At 37.8% G+C, this 21154-nt stretch overlaps 1 protein-coding gene across 3 annotated transcripts in view; it reads right to left on the bottom strand.

Moving 5' to 3' along the window:
• The window catches only part of PARD3B (par-3 family cell polarity regulator beta), a 383490-nt gene that overhangs the window by 219102 nt on the left and 143234 nt on the right, over positions 1-21154 (bottom strand). For 2 of the 3 annotated variants that reach the window (XM_084209781.1, XM_084209782.1), the window contains exon 5: positions 8687-8778. In XM_084209781.1, the coding sequence (XP_084065907.1) occupies positions 8687-8778 (92 nt within the window). Of the gene's footprint in view, positions 1-3317; positions 3427-8686; positions 8779-21154 lie in introns of those variants that run through there. The other variant, XM_084209783.1, reaches the window with a different exon arrangement.

Raw genomic sequence — 21154 nt, 5'->3', positions numbered from 1 at the left:
AGGTACAACATGAACCCACGTGGCATAGCTAAGCCCTCTCACAAGGAGCACAATTACTGCAAATGACCTTAGACAAAATCTGGCACCGCTTCCTAATAACACAGGAATACTTTTTTGTTGTTATGAACCTTTATCCAGTTGCACAACAATTAATGAGAAGCAATTTGCCCTAAATACAATAATTCTTAGCTTGATTGGCTAAATATAGAATAAGACTGAAAAATAAATTTTTTTTTTTTTTTTTTTTTTTTTAATTAGGGAACAGAGTGAGTACTGGGGAGCTGTTTTTTTTGTAAACTGTTTTCCAAAAATGCTGGCACTGTAATGAATTTATGTTCTCTAGATATTAAATGGAAAGATCCTGAATAACAAGCCACCACTGATCCCAATGTAACAGATTTACATGTTACTGTATCTATAAAACAGACACCATCAACAGGCATTTGTGGATTTTTCTTTCCTGTATTCACCCACTTCATTAATCAAAGGGGGAAATCCTGACAAGATTTTTAAAATACATTTTTTTCTGGTGAAGCTGGTTAGAAAAGCTAATCAGTGTGGTTACCAAAAACCTCAACAATGCATGCATAGGAAATTACCTCCTCTTTCAGTTCCATCTTTTACTTCCTCCAATTCTCTTAACACACAAAGAAAGATAATTAAAGGGCTACTTTTATTGTCTTTTGAACTTCTACAAAATCAAAGCGCATAAGTAAATTAAGCAGCCAAGCCCTTTAGATTCAGAAAATAATCAGAAGTAATGAATGGGCTTTCATTTGTACAGGGAAAATTTAAGTAAGTTACAGCTGTCCCCAAATAACCCTGTGTGCTCTAGGGAGGAGTTGTCTTCCTAAGCAACTGTAAGAAAGAGCAGGAATTTTTTTGAGGGCTATCACGACACACAGGTGAGCTGTCATATTAAATCAGCACAGTTACAGTTATAAGTAGGCCGAAAGCCAAAGAAAACATACAAACTAATTTTGAAACTGAACATGAAATCTACACACTAAGAAAAATAGGCTTCTTTGTGAAAACAAATAGCCCACATGCACATTATATATTACTTTAAAAATTTTTGGTACATCCTAAAACTTATAGATGTTCTAGAGCACTTAATGTTCAGAATAAGAGCACACTCTGTATAAATGTAATAAGAACTTTGAAATTATAATTTTAATTAAAAATCCATTACTCTAAATAGGCTTCTCCTTCTCAAACAAATGGGTCTCAGTTACATCCGATAAGAAAACAGTCTTTCACACCAACTTTCATGGACCTTTGAGGACATGTTATTTTTATATTACACCTATGAAAGCATGACAGGTAAAAAATTTTAAAACCAGAACATCTGGGATTCGTTTTTTTTTCATTTGTTTAAAAACTTCCAAGATTAGAAATTCAGATACATTTGGTATCATTCACTTGTTCTGTCCCTCTTCAGGCAGGTTTAATTTGCCCACAAGGACAGCGGAATTCAGCACTGTACTATTTCATGCTGGCTTACAGTTTATACTGTACTGGAGAAAGTATTCAGGAACAGGCATGGCTGAGCAAGATTCTAAACAGGATGAGCTCTAAGAATACTAAACTCCAAAGGCACATGGGACACACAGGTGCTAGGACTCTTCAGTTTGAAAGAGCTAGGTTAAAAAAATTAAAGAAAGATGTAGGAGAAAGCAGAATTACTGTCTTACAGGCTGATAGCTGTGACAACAAAAAATGTAATTTACAGATTTTTTTTTTTTTGCAATATTCAACACATTTTAAAAACAAACACCTAAATAAGAAAAAAAAAAAAGAAATTCCAGAAGTTAGTTACCTACTCATGACCTACTGCCCTTTGAAGTCTCCCCTACAGATCTTAAATGCCTTTTGCAGGAAAAGAAAACACAAGTCTGGCCCATCAAATCAGTATAAAAGATCTGGAGTAAAATCCCTAAGTGGGGAAGATAGGCTGGGAGCATTGGTGAGTGATGCACAGAGAGTGCCTCAGTAGGCTGAGTATCTCCCGCTTGTTCTTCAAGGAGCAGACAGAACTCCTACCTCAAGAAATCTTGAAGAACCCAGTCTCTGTGGAATACATACAGATACATTCTTACAGGAGTCAAAACGACTGAACTTTAAAAAAGCCTTTATGTCAGCGAAATTTCTCTGAAGTGCAAGGTTCACCCCAACCAGAAACACAGCACTCAGGCTTCTTCCAATGCACGCTGGCACCTCCCTTCCCCTTGCTGCACTGAAGGTACCACAGGTCTCACTCAGGGGAGAACACCTGTCCAGCATGACCTGATCCAAGATGCTATACTATTGATTTTTAACCTGAAGAGGCTGTAATCATTTACTATTTAAATTCTTCTTTGTTTGACATTATTGATTTCTCACAGATCCTTTACCGTCTATCACATTTGTCAACAAGGCATGCCATGCATATTATTAAAAATGCTGATAAGTACTGTTCAGCAAAGAGATAGAGAAAGTGTACACATGAGTAGTGAGCATGCACAGCATTGGCAACATGGAAAGCAAAATTTAAAAGGAGCGCTGCACATTTAGTGGTCATATTAAGTCGTGAATTGATCTGATCCTCAGATTTGCGGTCTCCTGGCTGAGGAATACTATAGCTCCCTCTCCTGAAACCTGTATTAAGAACTAGCAGTTTGTGAGTTACACAACGGGAAAAGATCTATTAGCTGAAAGCTTCTCTGCAGACAACCCAAGAACACTGAAGAACCCATCCCAACACTGAGCACACAGATGCCTAAAAGGGAACCCTCTCCAGAAAGAAATGTTACACGTTGCTGCAGCAAGACTAAGTTCACTGAGGTGCTTTGACCTTCCCCAGCTACAAACGCTTGGTAGAACTGCTCTTGGAGAATGCAGTAGGCACAGCCTAAAGCAGATTAATTGTTTTGCAACACAGTGAAGACAGTATCGCAGAAAAGCTGCTTACTGCATGGGTTACTGGGCAAAACTTGTCATCATGTGTATGTCACAAGAACCTACTGCTTGAGTAAGCACAAAGCATTTACCATTCCAGTGGCATTTTCTTTTGCAATTTTAGTCAGATTCAACACTTTCTCAAGCATTTTTAAGAAAAGGTACAGATTAGTAAGATGCCATATCTGAAAAAAATCTTTTAGCGCAGAATGCCGATATTTCCCTTACAAACAGAAAAGCACGGCTGATATTCTGAACATGCTATGTGGTGTTTTTATTGACCACAGCCAAGTAAAAGGCAAATTAAATGTCAGTCAGATGTAGAGAGCTCACAGATGCAGTTATTAAGCTGTATCTCCTTGCTTGTTCTTCACTTGTACCTCCAGTTCCGTGCCTCTTCCTCCAAAGCTGCCATTCCAGAAGGGAGAGCGTCCATCAACAAAAGGTGTTGACGTTTGGTAGAGAGCAAGGGCCTACAGGGCATGCCAAATTCCTACAGGAATTTTAAAGAGGAAGCATGCACACATTTATCCAAATAAAGAGTCTGATGGTTCTGCCATGTACTTTTTTCACATACTAAACCAATACAAGTATTGATGATAATAATGTATTAGTCCCCATTCATCCAGAAAAGGCTTCCAGAGTAGTCAACTAAACTAAGCCTGTCACACTTCCCACCCACCCCTTTTCCACATGTTTCCTTCCCTCTTTTCAACTAGGTGCTCAAACCTTTGATTAAAATGTCTTGAAAGTCCTGAAGAAGGAGCTGGAACTCAAGATGTCATGTCATGCGAACACACTCAAATGATGAAAATCGGAACAATATCTAAATAGGCCTAGAAAGCACTCTACAAGGACAAAGAGCAACTCAGTGCGCAGGCAAGGGTAAGTTTTCCAGGTACAGTTAAGGAAACTGGTCAATCTTTTGTAAGAGACAGGAATACAGAAGCTGCTCCATTCTGCACAACACTAAACAAACTATCCACAAAGTTTAAACTTTACTATGAAATAATGCCACAATCTTTCAGTTTCAGGTTTGAAGAGGAAACAAATCACCTTCTCCTAACTAAAAATGCATTAATCTTGTTATTCCAGACTTTTTTTTTCCACACTAATATTAGTTAGTCCTCACAAGATCAACACCGAAGAGAAATCAGACAGCCTGCAAGCACTGGAGCTTTTTGTCTTTTTTTCTTTAAATCAAATGGTTCCAATTCTCTTTTGTTAGACTAATGAAAGACACAGTAGGTTAAAAATAGGATAACACAGAGAAGGAAAAAATGCTTCAGCTACACTTTAATTATGTATCTACAGTGCTTAAACCAAGGAACTGACCCTGACCTCTGCTAAACAGAAGTGGGAAGACAGCAAAAGGGAACATAATGAAAACACATAATGAATTATCTATGCATAAATTACCCTCTGCGTTCCAACTAATCCACTGCTATTAAGCTAAACATCCAAGCAGATCTGTGTTTACTGTTCTTTAACACAGTAATTTTTACTGAGAAAAGCAAGCTTTTCAAAACCAGTATTCCCACGTACAGTGTGCTATGGAATTCAGTGCTTAAAGCTTTAACAAGTATCCACCTGATCATCTATAGAGTATCAAGACCCTGCTCTTACTATGAAAATCTTTCCGACCTAGTACAGAACATGAAAAAAGGCACAGAGAAATACAAAATTTTATACACTGATGACACTATCTTGGCTTCCTTTACCCTGAACATCATCTTTACTTGAAAATCAACAACAAAAAAAGCTACCTGCAGAATTTACAAGAGGATTGTCATTATTTAATCTATTAAAAAACAGTCCAATGACCCAATGTTTTAAATCTCTCCTATAGTAAAGTTCAACTCTCAAAATGTCAAATCAAAATTTTCACACTCCCAAGGGATACAGTCCTGAAAAGTTTCCCAGTACTTCTGCAGCGAAATGTTTTAAGAGAATCCACGCAAAGGGACTTCCCATTAACTTCTAAGAAGAGGAGCCAAAACCCCTCCATACTGACACTCATTTACTCCATGTGCAATTGATTTCCCCTTCTTAAATCAGCGAACTGATTTTCTTCAAATGAAACAGTTTTCCTGCTTGAGTGAGGAATGTAAAACAATCCAAGTTTGGATCTTAAAGTTCAACTGACTAGGCTTCTCAATCATGAAATATTAATCATGGCACTCTGCTTCCCTCTGAAATACCCATTATTGGCTGAAGTTAGAAAGGGACCCTGACCTCAGACAGGTTGCTGCTCTGATGAGAAGGCTGAGATCATTTTCTCAGGTGACAAGCTGCTATTTTGCTCAAGCATTATAGGCCTTAAAGCTTACCAAACCCAGTGACAGGAAGGAAAGCAGGGAAAGCAGCAGAGCCAGAAGTAGTTTTCTTTCTTCCCTAGCCCTTTGTCCATAGCATGGAGTAACTCACAATTATGCTGAAATATTACCTTTATTAACATCTCTTGATGTGGCTTATTTAAATGAAGGGTTAATGAGCTGGTGGTCCCTCACGGACCCTCATGGCCCTAACGACTTTAAAATTCAACAAGAAAAATACCTGAATAAATCAGAGTTTGGAGTAACACTTTCTTTCAGACAGGAGACAAATTAGATATTAAGATGCTTTTTTATGGCTTGCAAAAAATTAGGCTTATTATTTAATATTATTTTATTAATAAAACCTTCCTTACTTACATTCAATCAAATAAAGATAATTGAGACAGACAGATGGTCTCTAGTGACTCATTATTTCCCTTTATAAACTTTCTACTCCTAATGAAAACACTTTTGGAAAAACAGTTTAAAAAACTTGACTCATAAGAAAAGCTTAACAAAAATCAAATCATTGCTATAAATTTTAAATTCTTCGACTTTTGAAATTCCCATGAATTTCACAGAACTATGAATTAGCTTTGCTTTACAAAATACTGCATTCAGAACATCTCTTTTCACTAAAAAAAATGGAACATTTTACAAATACTCCAACATAATTCACAATTGTATTCAAAATTTTTGATGAAAAATTCCTCATAGTACCCATCTCAATTCCTGCAGGTAAAACTGTTTGTAAAAATCTCCTCAGGACACAGGAACCCCAAACAAGGCATATTTTGGTAAACTTACTCTACTGTGACTATGAAACACTGTTCCTTTCTCTCCATTTTGTTTCGATTTTTATTTGCTTGGTTGGTTTTGGCCAATATTTTTCAGAGAATGCAATCTCAAGATTAAGACAATTTGTCTCAAAAAAAAGAAAAAAAACTATTACTAATGCAAAAAGATTCTTGGGAATACTCTGTTTTGGCCACCTTTCTCTCTTCTCCCTATCTGTTCAACACTTACTTGATTGATATTCTGGCATCAATCAAGTGGGTCCCAACCTATATTCTTTATCACTTTTCCTTCCACATGCCAATGTTAAGACAGTTTGCAGAATTCAGAAAAAATTGTAAGAGATCTACAGAAACCTAAGCTTATTTTTGTCTGGTTTGTGACAGAGAAGACCTGGCCACTTCAGAAATCTGAATACCTCTGAAAAGTATCACAAGAGGTTTTGTCATTGTCAACGTTTCCAAAAGCCACCAAATGATGAAGCAAGCAAGTATCATAACCTCCTTCTGAAAAATCTCAAATGCAAGCAACGAATTGTTTAACTTGATAAACAATAATATGCCCTCAGAAAATTCCTAAGAGGACTTAGATAGCCTAAAACACCCTAGAAAAGGCATAAGGAAAACAGTAAATATGAAGAGAGTGTGCACAGAGCTTGATTAATCCCCATTACAAATTAACGGATCAAGAGACAAATGAGTGCATATATTTGGTGATGCATAATAATTACCTCAGGTGAAACAAGCTGTAGAAGTCTTTAGTAACATTCCATGAACAGAAAATATGCATTAGTGACTGAACTAAGTTCTATACCTGCATGATGAACACTAATCAGCAGACGTGTAACTTAGAGGCCCAGCAGGTGCAGGGAGAGCTGGAAAAGCACTCCAGCTCCTTTTCATTATGAGACCATTCTAAAAATATGCATCAGTATGGGCAGGCAGGAGAAGGAATTACAAAATGGCATAGGAACTGGGTGACAAGGAGGCCTTCAAGAGGGAGTAAAAATCCCAGAGAGATTGAGTTGAAAAACACAACTGTATCAAGATGATAAAATTGCCCATGAAATTCCTGAAATTATGACTTAAAGAACAAGAAAAGCTGAGAAATTAATTCCCTTAAATGGAAAAGACAAATTTTTGTCTTGAAATGCTATGAAAGGAAAGGTGATCCTTCTCCACAAATCCTGGCATGGCCCAGACCACCAGCAATGCTCAAGTCCCTCCTCTTGCTAACTTTCCCACAGATGGGGTACATATTCATGCCTCTTTCACAGCATCATGTAGGTAAAATGGGAATATTAAGACTTATTTTTTTTCTCAGATGTTTGCAAGGATAAATGCTCTAAGATTAAGGCATGCAGATACTGTTTATTTCATGAGTTTTATCTTATACTGTTTTGACAAACAACTATATTCTGCAGAATTATAGCAAATGACTATCTGCCATCATTAAAATTGAAACAGATTAATTTTTCACATTTTAGCTGTCATGTAGAGGTTTGTCATGTAACACTCCTTAATTTAATTATACAATGTGCTATATATATCTCAAGAGTTCTGCAACAAACATAAGATAATGGACAAAGTACTGAATTCCTCTGCCTGCTCAGAAAGGTGACTTCAGCACAACCTGAATCACGAGTCAAAGCTGAAATTTAAGCTTATGATGAGACAGAAAACCAGCAGCATGAAAACACTCCAACACTACCAAGGATCTGACCAATTTACTCTCTGAAACTATGGCATCCTGGCTTTACAGTTTGGGGTAACAAATGCTATCTACAAAACCATTGTTTTTTCAATTTCATTTCAGCCATTTAGAATTTTCCCTTTGATTTCAGGAGCAATAAACATTGTTACTCATTACTGAACCTCTTGAGCACACCTAATTTCCTCTCCTCTTGTTTCTGCTGTGCAGCTCCCAAGTTTTATTCCACTGGTTTCCAATGGAGATTATATATTTACCTAACTGTTGTTCAGTATTTAAGACTGGTTAAAATATAAGTTATTTCCTGAAATATCAATGGGACCATGACCACATTCAGATACAAAAGCACAGACCATCTCTAGTTTGTTATAACTGCAGAGAAGAAATGGATTTATTCCACCTGGCTTCTTTAGTGAAGGAATGCACAGGGAAATATTGCAAATATTAGCAATGGTTTACACTGTGTATAGACACAGATATAAAATCTACTACAGGATATAGCAAAGTAATAACCTTACCACTCAATACTGGAGGTGGCACTTAAAACAAAGAAGATAATTTTAGGATTATATGGTCCAGTTAAATAGTTATTTATTGAGATATATGATTACAAACATCCTGTATCTTAAGACATGAAACACTTGCAGGACTGAATAGAAACCAAAATCCAGATTTCCCCCTTACCCTTATACTACAAACAGCACAAAAAAATCCTTAATATTCATCAACGAGGGTAAGAGATTGTCATGCTCAAATATGTGCTCTGGTATGTGAATCAAATGCAATTTTAGGGTGGGAAAGGTGGGAGGAGGAAGAGATCATGGTGATGAGAAGCACAGTGCAGAACCAGAGGTGCAGCTGCAATGAGAAGTCAGTATTGCATAAATTGACAAACCACACTTGAACCAGCACCAGACAGATGTTCCTACCTGCTAGGGAGCCGGGACCTCTGAGCCAACAGCAGTTCTGTGGGTCCAGTGAGGTTCATCTCCCCATCCTGAAAGGATGCCTGGGAAGCACCCTGTTGAGAGATTTCAAAGGGCATATTGAAACTATGTACATAATAATGCTTTTAGAACAATGCTGTGTTTGTGTTTTTAAGTCTCTACTTGGAAGAGAAAGTCAGTCTTAAAATTACGTCATCTGACAATGAGGACTAAAAGACCGATTCTGGATGGATCACCTGTGACACATTTGGAGAAACAGGAGGGTATCTAAAGTACTGCTCTTCATGCCAGACCCACCACCCTTCCACTGGAGAAGCTTAATGTTGTAAAGTTGTACTGCTTTACCTTCTTCTCTGCCTATCTAACCTGAATGCCATTCTCTCCCACTCTGAGCCACCTCCTTTCTCCCAAGAGATGACACAGACCTTGAGCAAACCCAACAGCTTTTTTTTTTTTTTTTTGTGCTCTATCTCTTGGCAGTGTTTATCTGGCAAAGACATATTTTCAGAGTAGCTTCCCAGAAAAAGAAATGATGCGGCTATTTGGACAATTAGACACAAAAATACAGTGCACACAGAATCCAGACACCAATGCTAAAGCTCTTGAAAACTATTATTTAACTTTCTTCTGGGGATCCTTGCACTTAATGTTTGCATTTTTTTCATACTGGGAGAGGGAAATAGTTACCAATGAGATAAGACCACTGTCAGCAGGTGATGTATTAGCTTTAACATACTGTACTTCATCCCAACCCTTATGGCAATAATGTAAACAGAGCAAAATCCGTAACAAAGACCTTTTCTGGAGAGGTCGCTTCTGTCAACTCTGCAACAGGAATAGCACTGGAAGACATAAATCTTCAGCTGTCAACACACTAAGAGAATTCAATTCAGAGCCTGATCTTAACTAGATAAAGGCTAAAGTTAATAATTATTTTTTTGTTGTTGTTGCAGTGGTACAGTTTTCCAGTGTATACACTTGCCATATCAAGTTATCTCAAGGCAAAAGGTAGCAATGCTATAAAATAATTTCAAAGAACAGAGCCAACTAGACGGGTAATTTAATTTTCAATAAAAGGTCTACACCGGTTATTAGACGTTTCAGCTTATCTCAAAATATGAGGTTCTAAAGGTTTGGTGTTTCCAGTCCCTCAAAGATTTGTAGAACTTATTTTTAGTTTACAAGAATCAAGAGAGCTGGGGGCAAGTGTGGGTTGCCTTGCACTTCAAAATCATGAGCAGCCTTGCAAGCAAACCCTTGAGATATAAACCAAGCTGGACCCTTTTTGGTTCACATGGTGCTTTTGAACCTATAATACTGGTAGTGATGCTCTTTGTGTGTTAATTAGAGCAGAAGCCAATGGGGTTGGCTTCAACTGCAAGACCAATATAGTTCACTCAAAGTGAACTTCTGTCACTAATAAAGAACCACTTTAAAAAGCTGTGTATTGAGTATGTGCCATCTCTTCCAATCACTTTTCACAGTGGAACCACATGTCAAGGAACAATTCTTGTTATATGAAGCATATTCCATACTAATCTCATAAATCAAGAGTTCGACCTCAAGCAGTGCATTACCAACAGAAATCAGACACACAGCCTTCCTATGTTAAAACTCAATCCTGACAAAAGCTTTTAAAAAAAGGCTCAGTAGCAGCAGATGTTGGAAACAAACAAACCCTTTAACAATAATGCTCTCAACAAAGCTAACCTCTGTTAGCCTGCCACTGAAAACACTGGTGCTACAAAGGCTCTTCTTTATGGAAAGTTAAATATAGTCATGCCATGAGCAGATTCAGAGTTGTGATTAACTAGACCCTTTTCTCCCAGGCACTGGATGCAACACAGTACATGACAGAGAACATGCTACTCCTGCCTCAGAACTGTTTTGCCATCTGAAGCCTCCCTTGCAGTCTACACAAACAACATAAACTATGCTACTTCTCTGTTTCTGGGCTTTTGGTTACTGCTGGTTTTGCTGCGCTGAGATTACATCCATGCTTGTCCCCTATCTCCCACTTCCTGGGAAACAGATTTCCAAGCAATGATAAACACAGAGGTTTAGAACACAATCTTGTATCTTGTTTCTGTTCACAGATTTTTTGACCAGAAAGAAAAAAAATTTAATCAACAAGTATAATCTCACACTTCAATTTGCTGTGTGGCACAGCACAACATTGCTAAGAGAACAGTTATACTCCAAGACAAGTAAGAGGTCCTTACAGAAAGAACAAACAGCTTTCTTTTCTACTTAAAGGCCAGACAGAAAGTATCTTGAAGCTTGATAAGAGGATTGTTATATATACTAGAGGTATCAAACCTTTGGAAGAGAACTTCAAAAACAGATTTATAAACATGTCTCATATATTTCAAGGCATGATTCCAGTGCCAGAAAATAATGGGGTAACCTTGTGAGGCACCTGACACTCATACATATCCTCATTTTAATTTTTCCATGAGATAGAACTTCTGTGAGGAATTACAGGATGAAATTTGGAGTCCATAACACTTACAGCTTGAATTTTTTGTTTCTTTTATTTATGGGGCTTTTTTGGGTTGGTGTGCTGTTTATTGTGGTGTGGGGGCTCTGCTTGTTTAAATTTAAGGGTAAAAGCTTCTAAAGATAAGTTATTCTCTCCTAACTGGAGAGAAGTGTGCTGAAGGATTTCAGAAAAAGCTCAGCGTCAGAGGCCCTATGCTGCACACCACTGCTTGTTTAGATTTGCAGTAGAGTGCTCCCAAATATCACAGATTATCACATGCTCAAGTCAATAAACACAAGGACAGATATATTTGAAGGCTTAACTGATCAAGGAAACATGAATCATAACACTGACATTCTAAGTGAGCTCTCAGAGAATGACATTAGCGCTCCAGTCACGTAACAATCACTATAAATGGACAAATTCCTTTCATACTTGAGCACTACATTAGAAGCACAGTAAATTTAAACAGATCATCTCCTGACAAACAAGCAGTATAATAGCAAACCAACAATGCACAATTAAAGACACTGTCAAAAGACAATGTTCCAATACACACAAAAATGCTCAATCTTGTTCAATTTTTAAAGACTGATTGTCAGTTTCTCAATAGTAGCAGAATTAAGGCCTAACTGACTAACAAACCTGGACACAAATTCAGTTGACACTGTAACAGATTTACAGTGACAGAATTGCAGTATTCACTTAGGACATAGGAATAAAATGCAAAATGGTGTGGTAAAAACAAAAGCCAAGGAAGCATATGTATCTAAGAACAGTGGAAGTTTTTAGGTTTATTTACATACGGATAATTTGAATAAAGCAATTCTTCTTAGTGCTACTAAAAGCATGCTCTTCAAATTAGGGGTAAGTAGAAGAGAGTGACTCTATTAAATAGCCCTCTGCAAACAACTGCAACCCAAATGCTAGGAAGAGTCTTGTATTCATTATGTGACAGCTCTCAAGTTAGGTAAACGTACATGAGGCAGCAGGAGTGACAGTACATACCAGCAGTGACATTTTCTACTTTGTGAACATCCACTCTTCTCAATTCAACAGTCAGCATGGGCATATGTTAGCCCAAGCAATAAACATCTTGAGTCAGTTATAGTCTTGTTGAGCTTAGGAAGTATGACCAAGTCTACAGTCTTTTTCTTTCATTTTTTAAAAGGCTTGTTTCATAAAACCCCCAAGATATTGGAGAAGAAAAGCAATAGTGGCACTTTTGGACAAAGACATGAAAGCATCCTTTTTTTTTTGCTAGAAAAAGAGACAGAGACAGACTTGACTGAAAATGGTCAAACCAATCATTTATATTAAAAAGGATGCGGCCCCGAGCAGCCAACACAGCAGTAGCTGCCTCGACATCGAGGCTGCCCACCAGTCCCACTGCTATTTTTCCTCATTATCTTAGAACCCAAAAAATCTGAATTTTGGTATCCAAAAAAAACTGCATTAGTTTGTTACCATTTGTTACCTAAACTCTGGCTAGAGTGTAGTTTTGAATTCCATTTAAACTAAAATCAAATCTTTTGTTGAGGTTCTTCTGCAGCTGAAGTTTACACATTCACACAAGAACAGACTATACCACCTAGCTCAGCAAGAAAACTTCAGAAATATTATATTAATACCAGTGGCTATAGAAAGGCCCTAAATCACCTCAAGTCTGTCCGGTAGGCTCAGAACACAATTCATTCTTAAGACAAGTAAGTTTTTGGGTAGCATAAAATTACCAATACATCACTTTTAGAAAGCTGTGTAGCAAAACCCATCCTATCTTTGAAAAAAGCTTATTATACAGCAGCCAACATGAGAAAAACCCCAAAATAGATAAATTTAGAGAAAGAGGACTCTAAATAAAGAACTGGAGAAAATACTGAGTGCAGGATACTCTTAAGAGTACAAAATGGTCATCAAACACTAGCAATAAACTTGAAGGAAATAAGTAAGATCTATTAATAGAAGAAATAAACACATCTACTCAAATTAGGACTCAAACAGTCTGGTAAACCCAAGGGAAAGTATCTTTACCTGAGACTTTCTTCTAATGACAAAGTTAAAAGTGAAAATGTATGTCTGAAGTTCCAGTTTCCAGTACTGTATTCCCTGAGGGCCTCAGCTCTTTAAAACCAAGGAAAAGTATTCAAATCAAAGAGCTGAAGGTCATGGAGCAGGGTGGCAGGCTGCAGAGCTCCCCCTCCCTACTTGGCCAACAGCAAACCTTCTTCCAAAAAGGTTCAGTAAGAGTTCAGATCCCACCAACATAAACAGTGAGATGCAAGGAAACCTGGGGATGAAAGGGACGCTTAGTTTACAAATGCAGGAAATGTCTCATCTACTGCTCTCACAACAGACAATTTTAATTACTGTATTTAAAAATTGAACATTTTTAGCAACACTTTCAGGATCATGTGAGCATTTCTGACAGCCAGAATGAGTTTTAAAAGCCATAGCACTATATTTAGCTTTAAAAATCAACACTTTCATAAATATTCCCAAACCAATTAGCCTGTGTTATAAAGTTGTTTACCTTTACCTAGAACAACAAATGCAATACCTGACATTGCATACAGAAGACCACATAACTCACGGGACACATACAGAAAGGCCCTTTGTTGTTCCGGAATATAACCAAGCACAGGTTAAAATATGGTAACCCTACCTGAACCAAAGCTCGACATATCTTGCTGTAATGCCCAGCAGTAACAGTCTAAGCTGTTTTCAAGTTTTTCAAGTTCTGGCCAACTGTACATAACTTTTTAAGTCCAAAAGGCTTCTCTGTCACTCACTTGGTCTGTTGGGACAAAATATAAGTTGTGTGTTCCTGAAATGGCTAAGAAACTTTGTTCAACCACAATAACCACTGCTCTTCATTATGATACTCATCAGCCTCAGTTAGCAAAAAGAAGAATGCAGCACACCACAAGCTTTCAAAATATTCCAGACTGAAAATCAGTATCTCTCCTCCATTTAGCCTCAAATTCTCAACAGGCCTAATTGAAGATGTGAAATTAAAACTCTTCACAGAGAAAACATTTTTTTTAATCTTTAGAGTCAGATTATCCGTGGGCCAGGGAACAATCTGGCAAGGGAAATACATAGCAAGATTCCAGTAAGTAGAAACCTGTACTATAACTGTAGCAGTAACACCTCTGTGTAGGAAAAAAACTTTTTTAACTGAGGAATCTTGGTTTGGACTGGGCCAGAATTAATTTTCTTCCTAGCACCTGGCACAGTACTATGTCTGGAATTTAGTAATGTCGATAAACTATTGATATTTTGGTTGTTATTGAGTAGTGCTAGCCCTAAGTCAAGGACTTTTCAGTTTCCCATTCTCAGCCAGAGAGGGGGTGCACCAGAAGCCATAAGGGAGCACAGCTGGGACAGCTGAAGGGACACTCCACAGCCTAGAACATTGTGGCCAGGACATAAACAGGGGGCAGCTGGCTGGGAGAGGCCCGCCACTACTCAGTGATCAGGCTGAACATCAGTCAGGGGGTGGTGAGCAATTGTGTTGGGCATCACTTGTGGTTTTGGCTGTTGTTCACTCATTCACGGATTAGGTATGAAGCTGGTGTAAACATCTGCATTTCATTTGCTTGGCAAATCTTTCATTACCAAGATAATAACAGACTAACTTCCAATCTTCCAGTCCACACAGCTTTACATAACACCCAAAACTGCTTCTTAAAATGTATGTGAGAATGGTTTAGTATTGCAAAGGCATGCATAACAATGCCTTAAAAAATTCCAGATTAATTTTTTTATTTAACATAGCTTTCCTTTTTTTCCTCCTAAATAAACATAATAAAATATAATTCACACTGTATTACTAAAATCAATACATCAAGGGTGCAAAGGAGGCTAACAAAATGCTGCTAAACGAAGGAAAAGTATTAATGTTTGTTACTGTGTATTTCTTATTTTTCCAGTGGCCTGCTTGATTGAAATCACTGTGCCATAGAACGTGGGAAGTATTTCTAAACAGCTTACAATACTTCCATTTCACTTACTGATTAAACTACATCATCCTCTCAACTATTCAGAATGAAATTAATTTGAAATGGATAATTGATGCAATTGTGCCGTATCTACAAATGCAATTAATCACTTGCTAAAGATGATTTTTAGGCAGCCAACTATTATGAAAATAAGAATCACACAGCCTCTTTCAATCTTGTCAATTGAAACGTATTCAACTGGACTGGTAAAAGATATTTTTCAACATAAGAATAGCTGTATGTCTTCAGATATTTTTAATAACATCCAAGTGGATTCATGTTTAATTAGCAAAGCACAAAGAAAAGCCATAATATAGTACGGCTTTTAGCAATTACATGACAGTTTCAGGAACCACAACAGCAATATTTTTCCCCTCAACTACCAATGGATTTCTTGAATATTATAGTCAGTTGTGATCTTGGCATTTAAAAGGCTATTTTAAACCAAGGGCATAAATGGACACACTCTGAGAATCAGTCTGGAATAAGAAATTCCCCCAAATTATTTGTAACAACTCTCTGCTGAGGGTCATCATTACAGCTGGACTGAACCAGTGGATTGCACACTCTGTTCAGTGCAAACACTGAGCTGCCTGAAATCCCAGTCCCCAGCATGTCCAAGTACTCTGGCTGAGCGGGCACTGAAGCAGGTTTGGAGCGCCCGTATCACATGTGTAGTCCAAGGCAGTGCTCCGTATCTGTAGGAAATGTGGGACAGGAACGTCACACACACGCAGACACACATTTTTTAAGTTATTGCTTCTGCTTTTGCTCAGTGGTCCACAAATTCAGTCAGAATAACACGAAGACAAATTCCGCATAGCACACAGGATGTTCTGAGCCATGACACCAGGGAAGGGTACCCAGCTTCTGGGCTAAGCGTGGGAGACAACCTCCTCTACCCTCCTAATTACTACTGGCCCCAAGCCAGCAGACACCTTGGAGTCCCTGCCTTCTACATTGGGAAGATACTGTTAATATCAAACACAGCTCCCAGGGAGCACCAGAATCAGCAGGAACCAACACCAGGGAACTTAAGTTCTTCAGGGACACAGGCTACACCAGCCAGGCTCTCTCCACTACACTCCTACTAAGCTCTTCTGGACATGTTCAACTTCTGCATGTAAAATGTGCCTTGCCAACATCAACCTTCAAAATGCTCTCCCTGATCCCTCCTGCTATACCTACTCCCAATCTGCTTCATCCTAATAATTCAAAATCTAGCTGAGGACCATTGTCTGGATGGAAAAAGAAATGCTCTGTTTCCTAAAGCCCTACATAAACAGTAAGTTATTATTAAGAGCACCAAGGATCACTTTAGGCCTGGAGATCAAAACTGCTACACGTGATTTTGGCACAAGAACTCCAAGAATCCACATATAAAAAATTTCTCTATCACTGAGAAAAAAAATGCGCTAGTTATAACAGTACTGGAGAGTTCACATCTTCCTTGGCAGTTGTTTTACATGGGTGAAGGGAGGGAAGACGTACAGCTGGAGTGACTGAGTACTTCAATTTATGAAGGGCTGAGAGAAGGAGAAAAATGTAAAAAAACCCTCAGTAACAAGTCCTCAGAAGTAGCTTTCATACACACAAAACTCTGGACTTGGGCCCAACATTTTTAACAATTTCTAGGCTAAGGTGTGAACAATGACTTTTCCAAAACAGCAGAAAGCTGCTTTTAAAAGCAGCATTGATGGTATATTGATAAATATTAGGATTTGGCACCTTTACTAGCCAAGAACCAATTCCTAAAATAAACAGAAATGTTCCAGTAAGGGTGAAAAAAACTCCAAACCAAACAAGCCACACACACACCAATGCCAACCAAAAAACTACTGGAAACATAAGTAATATGGTATATGTTCACAACTTTAGGGAGCTGTCAATATTGGAATATTTATCTAAAGGATGCAGTTAACTAGCCAGCCATATAATCACTGGCACCTTTAAAAAAGAGGATATGCTTATTAGCACTCTCCACATTTATCATGCTGGTTTTAATTGCCTGTGAGGTCTCTGCCTGCACTGCAAGCCTACAGAGCCACTACAGAGCAGTATCAGGAGGACTTTGTGCCTGAGTCTGTAGTATTTGCATCTCAGCAAGATTATTAATTTGAACTAAGCCATGATTAGAGCATTTAAAATATTTTGGCTGACCTGCTATCTGCTAGGACATTAATATTTTCATTTTACTTACCTTGTGGTGTTTTTATTCTACTTTCATATTTTAAGGACTGTTGCTAAATTTACCGTCCAGAAATACATGGGTGGCCTTTTATTTATAAAGAATATTTCGCAGTGATATCAACAGTGCACGGCACCAAAGAAGCAGGTGTTTCCAAGCTAAAATTTGTAATTTTTTTTCTGTATCATCCACTTGGAGACAAAAATATATATTTTTTAAAAGAACACTAACATCTGAGTTACTATCTAAATTATTTGTAAGCAATTATTTCCATGGCAACAAGCATCATTTAAAAGTGTACTATCATTAGCTCCACAAATGCATACTAGTCCCTTATTTTGGTTGGAAATCGCCAGTGGGCAATTAATATTGCAAAAAAACAGGAAAGAAATTAATGTTTCTACAAGAAAACCTACCAAATTTTCTCAGACCAAGAGAATACCAGCATGACCTCTCCTGGCTTGACTCACTGCTTGAAGCCTCCCAAGATCTTTAATTGACAAAATATTTTACAAGAGATTTGCAAACTACAAAGCTGCATTTTGACTAATTTCTTCTTCGCTTAGAGAGAATCCACTTGTATTCCTTTTTTAAAGTAAAGAAAAAAATCTCTTAACCCACTATGCATTACATCAGGATAACTTCTTCATTAAATTAGTACTTAGAGGATATCTAAATCTTATCTACACAGTATTATGATGCCACAACCCTACTTCTCCCACAAATAAAATTTGAATTTTATTCCCACCACATAAAGATACTAATTCTGAACACTTTAAAAAAAATCCCACAAACCTAATGCACAATAAAGGAAACTTTCCAAGTGTAATTGCACTACTGAATCAAAACTTTCCACTTTCATTACATCAATATGCCCTCAATATTATCTGAAAGACTTCTAAAAAAGGGGGATTACCTAAGAGTTCAATATACAAGTGATACTTGAACCTTGCATCTCTATTCCTAGAAATAAATTCCTTAAGGACTTCACCTGTTTTTTCATCAAAATTAAATTACACGTGTCTTCACCACCACCAATGACAGTGGGGGTTTCCAAAATTTAAAAATCAAATCCATTTTCAAAGTTAAAATGGATCTTCATTAAAGATTGCATTTGATACTTTGCTGTTAATTCCGTTTATGAATGGCACATATAATGAGATGCCTTAAACACACTAGGTTGGTCAGCAGGAATTCATAGATCCATTAGTTCTGTAACAGCAAGGATAACTTCATGGTTACCAGCAGCCTACCAAGCGCTGCTCATAGCCTGTGAGAGCCAGTGTTAAGCTTTGACTTGGATCAGAAATTTGTACTCATTGCTTTGGAACAGCTACATCAGTAAGCAGCTGCAAAGGTATAAGAATGCTTTTTCTCTTGCTTCAGCTGCTGCAGCTGTAGCAATATTTAAGCCAAGAAGGCAGTCACCTCAGTAACCAGCACTAGAGGAAACTATGAAAAACACTGCCCCATCTTCTCAGACATGCCTTTTTGTAACATCCTACTCATTGGGGATAGCCTGGCATAGCCCCTGTGCCAGTAATCCCTGGGTCACACACCCAAAGACCACTACAATCCAGTCCACCTGGCCACCTCTTCTCCCAAAAGACAGAGCTGTGACATGGAACAACAGGCAATGCTGGCTGGGGCAATGCTCTGTTCCTGCTGATCTGCATTTGCCCTGTGCATTATGTATTATTATTACAGGGTATTATGTTAAGTTTTCCTCGGTGTGCAATGTATGTTAGTAATTGCTAGTTACGTTACTTCTATTCCTCATATGGGATTATCACAGTGGAGCAACAGCGCTGATTAATCAATTAGCATGGATTCATTAGAGATGAACGATAGGGCAATGTAATTGTGTTTACTGAACAATGGATGACAGTGCTCTTAAAGCCCAGGATTTCTAATAATGATATATACATAACATCATGAATATTTAGAACACCTTCACTGCAAAGCTAGAGAGACAACAATCAGGATGTGATTCTGTGTGCAAGTAATGCTGGAGCCTGAAGATTGCATAGATGGGAGAGCCACAAGACAGATGGCACAGTTAGATGACTTTTTTTAGCTTTGACTAGATCTTTGTAGAACAGCTACAGCACTTTCTGTACTCCAGAATGCACAGGCACATCTGCACAATACAGTGGCCAACAGAATAATCAGTCAAAGCCCCAGGTGTCTCAGAAACATTAACCAAGCCATATTAAGCATAAAAACATGAAAAAACTGGCAGAGCCCGCTCTATGAAACAAACAGAAGCATACAAGGGTAACTTAAAACTTTTTCTCCAGATGTGTGAGGTGTACATCCTTTATTGTGGGTCCTCATCAATGGCTGAACACTAAGCTTACAACAGCCAATAAGAACATGAACACCAAACTCTCAGACATCTCTCAATATGTAAATAGTGCCCCTTAGGTACTAATGCAATAGTCACAGACCCTTCTTCTGTCTGATGGTGGTATACAGACTCACCAGCAATTCACATGGATATCAAGAAGTGAGAAATGAGAATTATTAATTTCTTGAAAATATGGTGCAAAAAAGACATATTGAAATATAGCTTTTTCTGTACTCTGCCTGAAAGGAAAAACACTAAAAAGGAATGTAAAATGCTACAGGCGAAATACTTTGCTAAAAAGTTAAAGTAGAAAACATGTTCTCTATTATACTCCAGGAAATCAGAAATCTTCACCTAAGTCCAATACCTGGGTCCCATGCGAGAGTCAATCTACAGCATGACAAGGACCTGAATGCTCTCAGAGATCACTCATCCAGTATTTTCCCAAGATGCTTCTACATTGTCCCAGGGAACCACAGTCTGTGATTAGCATAGAGCTTCCTCAGCTGGGATCGAAGCCCTTGAATACAAGGTACTAAGAATTACTTTGCCTGTTTAGATCAAAGGCACTTTCATTCCTGCAGGGAGTTAAGTATTCCTCCCTAACTCTGTGGGCTGAAATTTTATTTACTTTCCTAAAATTTCACATATTGAGTTAATTTAAAACTTATCAGTTTCCTCCAGTCTAAGGAACTTACTGAATCAGTGACTAACAGTATATTGTCCGGCAGACATCTTTATATTTAACCATTTGTTCCATATGCTTAGAGATGTTAAAGTCTCAAAATAAACTTTTGAGTTACATACATATATAAAAATATAACTCTCCGTGTGTGTGTGTGTGTGTACACATGTATGGATGATAAAGTTGCAGATAAAATTCTTCCAAAAATCTTAACTGGTCACAAAGATAATATGGAAGTCTCCCAATACATCTCAGTACAGGAAGGAATTATCTTTAAAAATTCTCTCCTTGGCTCTGGGCATTCTAAAAACCAAACTGCTCATCTTCATTCTCAACAAAACCTCCTCAACACTGTGGCAAGGAAAATAAATGATGGCCTAAAGAAAATAGAACACAAATTTGTCTTGCCAGGCCTCTATTTGACAGGCAAACCCTAGACTAGACATACTCCTAATTTCTCTGTTACCACACTTTAAACCAAATTTTAAAAAAGAATTTGTCAGAGAAAAAACAAGCCATCTATTCTGAAGATTTTTGTGAAAGAGCATGAGGACATCTTAACCTACAGAGCACCAAACAAGTAAATAAGGGTTAAAATGTTGTCTGAATCTCTTCAAAGAATTGAGTTGCTTGCATCCAAATGGGAGAAAACACGCTGTCCTACATAAACCCCTTGATCTCAATCCCAATTCTCAATGGAAATTAAGACAACTCTGTAGCATTTGAATACTGCTGAACTGTATA

The sequence above is a fragment of the Fringilla coelebs genome, assembly GCF_963513975.1.
Source record: "Fringilla coelebs genome assembly, chromosome: 7".
Lineage (NCBI taxonomy): Eukaryota > Metazoa > Chordata > Aves > Passeriformes > Fringillidae > Fringilla > Fringilla coelebs.
Note: the sequence above shows the minus strand (reverse complement) of the source record. Positions and strands in the feature narration are given on the sequence as shown.